Source organism: Branchiostoma lanceolatum, chromosome 14 (assembly GCF_035083965.1).
Source record: "Branchiostoma lanceolatum isolate klBraLanc5 chromosome 14, klBraLanc5.hap2, whole genome shotgun sequence".
Taxonomy (NCBI): Eukaryota; Metazoa; Chordata; class Leptocardii; order Amphioxiformes; family Branchiostomatidae; genus Branchiostoma; species Branchiostoma lanceolatum.
Window position 1 is genome coordinate 2,619,286 of NC_089735.1, and position 11,146 is coordinate 2,630,431.

The window sequence follows — 11,146 nt, forward strand, 5'->3', positions numbered from 1 at the left end:
TGTTTTCCGTAGTCATATCTGGTATGTTTTCGTAAAGGGAGGAAAGTACTGCATTTTGTAGTAGATTTTACTGTCTAAGCGACGAAAGGTCAACAAAGCGCCTAGCAACGCTCCCCTAGCAACCGCGGCGTCGTGACCCCAAACACACCTGCGCAACAGCTGAATGAATCAAAGCCGTCTGAGCCGAGACGAACCCTGAAGATGTCCGTGGCCACTGAAGAGTCCCGTCCCCCCACTGCCCTGTCCCGGGCCAGCATCTCGACATGGGAGATCCCCACCCCACACTTCCCGCACGAGCGCGTCGGCAGGGGCAGGGTGCTTTTCACAGGTGAGAAAATTCCCGCTGGGGTTTTCTGTCGTCTGCTACATAAATCTTTAACGTTGCACACACGTCCAGCACCACTTGTTTGTTGTGAAGGAAACTGAGACGATGGAGAGTCTACCCTAGTTTGTATAACGGTAACGTTTTAAGGCGTATAAACTTGAAACAAATTTCAACCGTTTTATTCAGATTTACCTTTAAGTAACATAGAATTGTTGTCAAATAGCGATATTGTAGGCATTAAGGTGTTCAGGGGGTGAGTGTAGTGTTTGTTGTGTAAACGCATAAAGTAATTGTGTCCACAGCGTACTGCACTGGAAACCGATAGGATGAGAATGCCACTGACACTTCCGAAAATATGGAAGAAAACATGACATTAGACCTTTCTCTTCAGACTTCTGCATTATTGGAGACAAGTATTGTCCAAATTCATACTTTTCCCATTGAGTTTTCATGTTTTATTTTGTATACAAAGTAAGTTGCTGGATAACTTGCAGGTCATATGTTTTCAGTATGTAGGTAGCAGTTTTTGAGTGAATCTATCTCATACTACCCGCCTTTTATGTGCAAAACTGTCCCTTTAAGAAAATCACCACCACCCTACAAACTCGTTTAAGAACTCTTGTGGGCCCTGAAAGGAAGGTAAAGGGTCGCGTAGAGCTGAACAAAAGCCGGAAGAACAAGTGGGACAGGTGCACAGCAGGTGGTCGTTTCTGTTGTGGCTGTTTTTCTAAGTTTTACAATTAAACTCTGGGCGGTTCCAAGTGTAGGTTTTGTAAATGAAATAAAGTTGCCAGCGTTTTAATTCTACGCCAAATGTCGCTATTATATACAAAACGCTCTACGCAATTTGTACAGTGACGCAAGTCCGCCCCCATCATATCTGCCGATATCTATCTTGATAAAGTCCTTTCGTGCATTGAAGTTTTGCAAGCCTGAAATTGTACCCAAAGATATTTTGGCCACATATTTCTCCTGTTACTCTGTTATGACCTGGTCAAAGTGTGGCACACAAAGCGCTGAAATGATTAGAAGGTTGCGCACCATAGTTAACTATGGACGCGTCACTATGGACACATCACCCCCTCAAACAACTCAACCCGACCTTATCGCCCACTGCGGTACATAATTGTCCAGACGGACGCTCGGATTGTCGTCATTTTCATTAATCTGACCGGTCGTGCCAACAAGGCGTATAACGTTACAGCGTGACCTCAATAGATGTAAAGCACTGGCATCCCGTAGACGAATTTTAGCCTTCACCAGGCCTTCCTCTGAAGGAGGCATGGCCGCAGTAGAATTCGGCAAAGATAGGGTGACAAATTTGCAAGTGTTACTCAATGGTGGCCAAACTCCCCTGGCAAATATTATCCCAATTGCCAGCGTAGTTCGTCTGTTGGAGACTAGACGAATTTTACGAACAGTGGCACGGTGGATGATACATAATCTCCAAGTAGATCTCCACGGTGCGCCGAAAATCGTATATATGCTAGCCAGAGAAGCTCCGGTCAGCCGGTAAGCTCCAATCCGCCCCTTACCGGCTGACCGGAGCTTCTCTGGCTAGCAAATATACGATTTTCGGCGCACCGTGGAGATCTGCTTGGAGATTAGATAATACATACTCGCCCTCTTTTCTTGAAGTTAATATATAAACATAAGATAATATTTTGAAGCAGTCGTCGATTCCCTTTACCATAACACGCCGTTGCTACAGAGGTAAACCAGCAGACAGTAGTCAGTTTCCGTGATCCTTGTGATATCAGTCTTCTAAGGCTTCAGCTAGTCTTACAATGTTGGTCTTACAGCCTGACCATCTTTTGTGTTGCACTTCCTCTGTGTGTTTAGAAGCGATTTTCGTTGTGTGTTCAAGGAGGTAACCTCCTTCTTGTGTTCTACTAATGGCGAAGCCTAATGCTAGGGTCACATTACCAACCCGGGGCCCGGCCGGGCAGTCTTTGGGAACGAAAAGTATGATTGAAAAGACAACAAAAACACAAAACGTACCTAAAATTATTTAAGAGCATAGCTTGTGCAAATTTATGGACATACACTTTGATTTTTCGTTTCAGCAAACCGGCCGGGCCCGGGTTAGGAAATGTGACCCTAGCATAACTAACGCCGGTGTTGTGACTAAAGTGTCTTTAGATGTTAGTTGAAATGGCACGCGGCACTATTTTTCTTTGACTGTTGTTGGGCCATGTAGATTTGCCAAGTTACATGGATGACATCCTCTGGGAACACCAACACTGATGCGAGCGTGCGAATAAAATAAAAAGTTTGGCAAAAAAAAGTTGCCTTCATTATGAAACTTACGTGGTCAATAAGGTTGAACAAATAACTAAACACACAGAGAATGGTATACCAATTAATGGATTCCATCTATTGCGGAAAAGACTTTTAACAACCTACTTGACCTAAATTATTCTTTACTGATCTCAGGAGTGGACGGCATGTCCGACTATCGTGTGAATGTTCCCGACGAGGTCCGACACACCGGCATCGGCACCATGTCCCCTGAGGGCAGCAGCGAGGTGCTGTACCTGTGGCGTGCCGCTAGGGGGACCCCCTTCCCCCTCGGGAAGCACCAGAGGGTCGGGGAGATCGGCTGGGCCATCCCCGAACTGGGTGACAGACGGGCGCTGACAACAAACGCACATTTCAAGGTACTATAGTATACACTAACTTCGTTAGATTGTTGATTTCTAATTTTTAATTTTTTTTCAACTTCATTCACAACGAACCATTCTCACAACCAAGATCAAAATTGAATTGAAATCACAACTTCATAACACTTAAAAACACTATGTGAAAAAATAGATGAAAGTAACATTAGAGAACCGATACAACATTGTAAACAAATTTAAAACTTAACTCTTGAATTCGTTGAATTGTAATCGACTGCGCCTCCACCAGTGTTTGCCTGCTGTGAATTTGATGAAAACTCTTAAAATGCATGAGGAGAAAAATGCATGAAGATTTGCATGAAGATTTACACAACGAACAGCTTTCTTATGGTCTTCCACCTTTCTATTGGTAAAAATTGATAACAATATAACACCCCACAGGGTTTACCTTGTTTGCTGTGTCTAATGCTAGGGTCACATTTCCAATCCGGGGCCCGGTCGGGCAGTCTTTGGGAACGAAAAGTATGATATAAAAGACAACAAAAATACAAAACGTACCTAAAATTATTTAAGAGCATAGCTTTTGCAAATTTATGGACATACACTTTGATTTTTCGTTTCCGCAAACAGCCCGGCCGGGCCCCGGTTAGGAAATGTGACCCAAGCATTACTAGTGCTGGGTGCGTTACACACATTCTCTGACGTCATAACATGTACAGACCAACACAGACTGCTCTTAAGCGGTTTTCACTTTGAATGACAGTCAGACAGAATGTGGAAAAAAAAAAAACCACTAGAAGTGTCCGAAATCATGACCTCCACAGCTATTGCATTTAGTGGAGTTGATATAAACCATTGTTGTTTGATTAAGTCGTATTTTCTAAACGCTACTTTTGTGTTTCCAGCTTGGAGAGTTCCGCGAAGCCTGTGAGAATAGTTACACACATCGGTACCAGAACCCGTGGTAAGTGGCAGCTGACTTTGATAATTAGTTAAAATCCTGCCAAACACACACTGCCGGTGCAATGGCCTAGTTGGTAGAGTGTTCGCCTTGCACACGGTAGGTCGTGAGTTCGAACCCCGGCCGGGTCATACCAAAGACTTATAAAATGGTACATACTCGCTTTCTCTGCTTAGCACTCAGCATTTGGGAAAGATGGTAGTTAAACACGCACATCACTACCAGTGGATCAGCCCCCCGCTGTAGTGACTTGCACAAATGTGTGTCGCCCAAGGGCTATAGAGATGGGCGACCCCTATGCGTCTTTTCTGCCCGGTTCACTTTAACTTAACTCCCACACCATAAGGTGTATAGGGCGGTGCCCATTATCGTTTCATGGCCCTGGGCCACACTGTCAGTGTGGTGCAATCAGTGCAGCAGGGGGCTAGTCCACTGGCAGTGGAGTGTGTTTAACTTCCATACTGTTTCATAGGTATGTACCATTTTTATAAAGTCTTTGGTATGACTCAATGCGCCTCTTGTCCCGAGGGGTCCTACCCGGGAGTTGAACTCGGGCCTTCTGGTTCCAAGTAATTAGAACCAGATGTGGTAAGTAACAGAAGCGCAGACCACTACACCACAGCCCAGGGACAAATTCATACCTCCATTGACAAGTTAGAGGGGACAAAGTTTACTACTGGCTTCCTCATCCTCACTAATTGAATGCGAATAGAACACACAAGAAATCATCGAAAAGTGTCTTAAAACAGGATCAAATTTGCGTAAAAAATATAAATGCACACATTTGAACTTTATTGCACAACATTTGCACAAGGGTAAACGTATAGCGTCTTCTGCCAAATCTAGTATTGGATGTCTTGATGGCAGCTGCGATGTATGATTGAAACGAAGTTGGTGAACAGATTCCGGGGAGCCTGAAAGAAGTAGATATTGACGAAAGGACAATGACATTACCAGTAAGAAGTTTATTGCAAGTTCATGTCCGTGGGCTAATTGCAAATACTAGTACATAGTAAAAACATAGAGAAAAACATACATGCGTCAGTAAACTGTGTCTGACTTTGTTGTAACAGTATCAACTGGTACTAAATACAATTGTTGGCTATATCTAAACTAGCTGGGTTTGACTTCTTTTTCGGAAGCAGTGGAAGACGAAAAGTCCCACTTTTTCTAGTATTTGTGGGTTCTGTGATTTCAAGAGAAAGGTAGCTTTTTGTTTCCTCCGTGAGTGTGTAAAAGCAGGGGCACTTCGTGGTTACTTGTTTAAATAATTCGGTTCTTTCGTTATCTCCAGGGCGAAGGGAGACGACATGAAGGGGTCGGAGCAGGAGCGAGGACGGACCGCGGACGGAGCCCGTGCCGCCTCCCGGGCCAGCGGACGGCCCCCGACCCGCCCGGTGTCAACCGTGGGGGACCTCCCTTCCAGGTCAGTCATTGTCTTGTCTTGTCTTGTCTGTAGGAAACGTCAGGTATAGTCTATAAGGTAGAGTGGATTCATTCCTCAAGCTGACCGCAGTCATCCCTCAGTTAAGCCCCTGTCACACTTGTGCGTATAGACAATCCCGGATGAGTTCCGGTTTAGGTTAAGTTTGCAGCCGAATAAGTGATTTCTTAGTTTCGATCACCAGGCTGCACAACGGTGGGTCAAAGTAGAAAAGAACTTTTTCCCCGCAAACCTTACTGAAATAAAATAAATGTTAATGCACAACTCACGCGCCCTTGAATATACGCACAAGTGTGACAGGGCCCTAAGACATCTGGAGCCACATACATGTACATGTAGTTCCTGTTTAGAGCTTTTATTCAGCCTAGTACCACAGGCAGGCTGACTGCTGAATAAAAGTTCTAAACGGGGACCATGTGGCTGCTGATGTCTTACTGAGGGACGACTGCGGTGCGATAGATGTCGGTTAGCTTGAGGAATGAGTACACTCTACTTTATACTTCAGGTACAGTCTATGATATGCATAGGCTAGCTGGCCGAGCAGAGCTTTTCAAGAAAGGATAGTCACTTGAAGTTTAGAAAGACACTGTCGATTTGTAAAGTCTAGTTTTAATTCAAAAGTCCCCCGACTAACCCAGTGTCAACCATCGGAGACTTACCTCCCATGTCGTAGTCTCCAAGCAGACCTACGGGTTGCAAAGACCGTATCCAACTGGCAGAAGGAGTTTTTATAGCAACCCTTGTTGCTATAAAAACTCCTTCTGCCAGTTGGATACGGTCTTTGCAACCCGTAGGTCTGCTTGGGTTGCTATAAAAAGCTCCTTCTGCCAGTTGGATACGGTCTTTGCAACTCGTAGGTCTGCTTGGAGACTACCATGTCGGACATGTCTTGTCTCGTGTAAAAATAATCAAGGTAGAGTCTACAACATATATGGGTGCTGTCTTGTTTTGTATCTAAGCCTCTGTCAAACAGCACGAAAATCGATCTGCGAGGTCTTTATGGCATTTCGGCAGTAAATATTAATTATAATAAGAAAAAATAACAATGAAAATAACGATGATAATAATGATAATAGTAATAATAATAATGATGATGATGCTAATAACATTGATATTAATAAAAAGTTATAACAGTAGTAATAATGATAATTATAACGATAATGATAATGATGATCATGATTATGATGATGATGATGATGATGATGATGATAATAATAATTCTAAATCACCACATCACTAGTATTGTAAGCACAGTGTGTAACAGTAGCTCAGAGTCCGAGACTATTGATGGTTTAGTTTGAATGTCAATGTTAACGGAGCTTCGTGCATGTTAAACACACAGATATTACCGACCACGAATCACCGGGGAAAGACGATCCTCCATCGGCAGTGCCTCTATACACAGCTCGTCGTCTAGGTAACGGACTTCTCCTGGGTCCCCATGCGACAGACTGTCCCTATTCAATCCTCACGCCAGATCTCTGCTTATATTTTCTTCCATGTATCAGCATATAGGTTCTAGCTTAATCCCAGCTTCTCCCTACTGTACTGAATATGTCTTTCCCTGCAGAATATGCTTTCAACTCGTGATTCGTACTCATCTTACCTGCCTCAGTAATATAATAGACTTCTGCGTCAAAATGCGTCTGGCTGTTGCCATCTAACCAACTACCCAATCCTCGTTACTTACTAGTGCCCATCTTTGCTCAGACGTACTAACAGTGCTTCATCTTTGCTCAGACGTACTAACAGAGCTTCTCAAGACCTTGTCTACTTCCAGTCTTTCCTTACAGATGGACTTTTTCACTGCTGATTGAATCTCGCTCACAGTCTCCATCTAACCAGCTACCCAGCCCTCGGTAATCACCCGAGTCTACCCATCTTTGCGTCGATGTGCTAACGGAAGTTCTAAAGGCCTTGCTTCATTCCTCCAGTCTATTCTTGCAGAATGGATGTCTCTCTACTGGCTGCGTTTTTCCCAGCTACAAAATACATATAGCTATTGGCGCGGGTCTGTCCACTTATCATTCGCTTCTACATGCGGTCCTATGGACTCTATTCTTACTTTCATGTTCTTGCTTTTCAGAATTTGAGTTTTGTGTGCTTTTGTAATCTCGTATGATTTCTGATGTCATATATGGTAATCTTTGGAAACTTTTTTCTGTCCTTTTCTAATCGATGTGCAATTGCAAAAGCAGTGCGTGGACTGTCTCTTATTTGTTAAATCAGTCTTTCTTGTGAAATACAAATCATAATGGTGTCCAAACTTTTATCTTCAGGTCCTCCATGCGATAACAGCTCTTGCTTCATCCTGACTCGGGCAGTGAAACGGAAACCAAAGTGCCGAAAGCCGATGAGATTTTCACGCACGCCATTTTAGTCTGTGTTACACATACTTTGTAGTAGATCAGTTGTAGATCATGTTTGAGAGTTGAGCACACATTATGGAATATTTTGATACTTTTTCACTCGTGATCGAAGAGATTCCTGGTTTGTATTGATGAACATATTGTATATTGACGACGAACAAATTATTTAGAAAAAAAGTCGAATGTTTGAGAAATGAAACTGCGTATGCTGCTATCACATGTTTTAGAAGCTTTTTGATCAGTGATATGAGATTTGCAATGTAAGGGAAAGTGAGTTTGATCAGTGTTATCTATGTGGGTTGAGCTTCACCATGAGGAGATGTTATTTGGATGTGGTTACATCTCGTGTATGTGGTATAAAAACAATCAAGGAGGCAATTGATGGAGATTCCAGCATCAGAGGAATGATTAGAGATTAGTGAATGAATCGCTGTGAACTGGAATTGCAATGAATGCATCTGTTCATTATTATGCTACCTTCACTCTGGTTGATTTGGAGATATAAAGTTTGCTGATCTCCTCAAATTGATGTATGCACTATGTTTTGTGCGATGATTAAAGCCATTGTTATCCCACCAATATGTGTGTGGTAATTTGTTATGGTATATTTGAGGCATCTAACCTGTAGCACTCACTCACTGCCTGTGAACTCAACGTTTCAAAGTGAACAATCCCCTCCAACCAACTGTACAGTATGATTAACGTACCCCAAAGCAACATAACAAACAATTGTGGGTTAGCAAACGAATTTGTTGGAAACGCTTTATTCAGAGATATTTCTCTTTTTTCCCCCCTTTTTTTAACGAGTTTGCTCAGTGCAAGGCCACATGGACCACTTCTGGACACTGAACTAACGCTCACTGTCTTCAACTATCCGGCTATGCTAGACATCCACTCCTAAACGGCTTTGTCTTTACGATATATCTCAGTTAAGTTTAAAACCAAAACGAGACAAAACAGTAACATATGATGATATGGTTGCATCTGGTTCGATAGAATCTCTGAGTACTATAGTACAGTGTGATATGCCAAAGCTGACCTTCTGTAATACATTGTCGTTGAACATGAACAATAACCCTACATTCCATATATCAGAAACGGTGCTTAAACAAGCATCTAAATCTCCACATATAAATAATTTTGATAGCTGTAAATCTAACATATGTACATGGCTTGTTGCGCAATATACGTGCTCTGTACAAAATTTGAAGCCATGTCGTGCGGCACGAGGAAATGGCTGACAAGGGTCATCTCTGTAAACCGGACGAGAGGCGTAGACGTGGTCGTCCTTCTTTGACACTTAAAAGGTAACAGAAGGACTTCAGGATGATGAACTTTGCCCTGTCATGATCAACATGACTTATGGAGAACCTGGTGCCACCTCACAGAGTAACAGGTCAATAAATGCAGAAATGTTCGCGGGGATTTATTTTCCCAGTAGTGAGAAAATGGAAAGTTCGCGGTGGTTTTGAGTTCGCGTTTGAAACAATAGTAGCGACTAGCGATACAGTCACACAATGGAACGGCTTTTCGCGGAGGTTTTAAGTTCGCGGTAAAGAGTTCACGGCGAAAAACGCGAACATGAAACCACCGCGAGCATTTCTGCATTTATAATATGTGGCAAAAAACACGTTGGGTGGGTATATATCTACGAAGAAGGGCCTGTGTGCATGACGTTAGAAAAAGACTGTCTCCAAGAAGACGTAGAACAGCAAACACAAGATGCCGATGATCAGGAAGTTGATGACCAACAGTTGGACAGTCTGAACCGTTGACGAATCCATTTTCCCCTCTTCCTGCAACTGATGACAAGAAACAATCTTCAGAAAACTATTTCACACATTGATACCTACTTGTGGAAACAATTTTAGCCAGGTGCATATCCTATTCTAGCCCCGGTTAGCCCCTCTGAACGCTTCTCAGCAAAGACTATATAGTCGGCAATGGAAGCGATACACAGTTCTAGGTACCAGATCTTCACAAAAGTTATGTATCACCATTGGCATTGTTATAGCGACTTGCCGCATTCGTTGGACAACAGATTACATCAGCCGCAACGGGTGATTAAGACCACACTAGTAAAGCAGAAGACAGCCTCCTTGACGAGAAAATATTGATGCACTCTATCGTTTTGGATAATTCATAATAATCAAGAAGTAAGAACATACCCAAATCCTAGCCTTGCTCTAGCACCTCTGTAGACGGGCACCTGTGGAGAGATGCGTACGGGAGGGATGAGAGCTAGTCAAGACACACAGGGTAAAGACATCTAATATAGGTACTTCGTGCTCAATCAGCAAATCTATCAGTCCAGCACAGCATTGCTTTTCAAATCAGTTTAGCGCCCTCTCTCTTAGGACAATCACAACATTTTCCAACACAGTGTTTACGACACCCACTGATTCGTACGCCGTTCATTACAAAAGTGTTCCTGCTTTCTACATCTTTAATTAATTAAAGAAAAAGTGGGATCATTCGTCTTCCACTGTCTCGGAAAAAGAAGCCGAACCCAATAAGTTAGAACTTAGTGTCAGTAGTTAAGACTAGAGTAGTCATATGTTACATTGTTCATCATTGGGACATTAAGATCAACAGTAAGCAACGATCTATATAGAATATTCTACTTGTACATAGCTGAAAGAAGAAAGTTCGTGACGGCGAAGAAAGCAACAGGGCGCATTACACGGAAGAAGCAAAAAAGGTTGGAACGGAAAAGAGCAAATTAAAGTCTTTAACAAATCTGAAACATTCTAAGACTAGAGGACGATGTCGCCAGGCACCAGCTGCATCGCTGCATGTTGTGGGTGAGGCGGGGATTTGGCCTGCTGTGAGTACACTTAAATGACACATTTGGTGCCTGGCGCATATGGCACGCGGTGATAGCGTACCCTTATATGCACATAGTTTGCAAAAAAGACGTCAGCAGCAAAAGAAGACTGAGTTAGTGACAGACGAGGGCAGCAGCTGTGAATGTGCAGTACCTGGTGGGATGTAAGTTTTTCTTCAACCACCCCGCCATTGCAACAAGGCTTCCTGGGAATCATCCAATCATTCACCAGCTTCCGACCAGCCATCACGTGGTCCAATACTGTGTTCTGATTGGTCACTGACGATGTCAAACTAACCCCTCAAATCTCTACCATAAGTATGATTTGATGAGCACATCAATTCACTTGTTTACAAACGGTTAACAGAAATAGAAAAACAACACACATTCGCTTCTCTGTAGCGGCACAATTCCAACCATAAGATATTAGGGCCTGAAATATGTCTACTCTATTTGTACATTGTAAATGTATTAAATGCAATCATCATTCTCTGACAAATTTACAAATATACTATTGACACGTTCAGAAGGCTGCTCTGTATTTACTTAATCTGAATCTTGCCTGTGACCCTTTTTACTTGTTTCAATGTTACATCTCA

At 42.9% G+C, this 11,146-nt stretch overlaps 1 protein-coding gene across 2 annotated transcripts; it reads left to right on the forward strand.

Moving 5' to 3' along the window:
- Positions 1 to 109: 109 nt before the first annotated feature.
- Positions 110 to 8,299, forward strand: LOC136448929 (protein SPMIP2-like). 2 transcript variants are annotated; one of them, XM_066448640.1, is made up of 6 exons: positions 113 to 328; positions 2,762 to 2,985; positions 3,852 to 3,910; positions 5,202 to 5,333; positions 6,694 to 6,768; positions 7,631 to 8,299. In XM_066448640.1, exons 1-6 carry the CDS (start codon positions 202 to 204, stop codon positions 7,644 to 7,646), a joined length of 633 nt encoding a protein of 210 aa, XP_066304737.1. In that variant the 5' UTR covers positions 113 to 201; the 3' UTR covers positions 7,647 to 8,299. The 2 variants fall into 2 exon arrangements, with proteins under 2 accessions (XP_066304738.1, XP_066304737.1); XM_066448641.1 differs by lacking the exon at positions 6,694 to 6,768 and having other exon boundaries at positions 110 to 328.
- The last annotated feature ends 2,847 nt before the right edge of the window (positions 8,300 to 11,146 follow it).

Excerpts from the sequence above, each read along its gene's own strand:
- LOC136448929 (XM_066448640.1), top strand. The coding sequence starts at position 202 with ATGTCCGTGGCCACTGAAGAGTCCCGTCCCCCCACTGCCCTGTCCCGG. Across the intron at positions 2,986-3,851 it reads CAACAAACGCACATTTCAAG|CTTGGAGAGTTCCGCGAAGC; the intron begins GTACTATAGTAT and ends TTGTGTTTCCAG. Across the intron at positions 3,911-5,201 it reads CATCGGTACCAGAACCCGTG|GGCGAAGGGAGACGACATGA; the intron begins GTAAGTGGCAGC and ends CGTTATCTCCAG.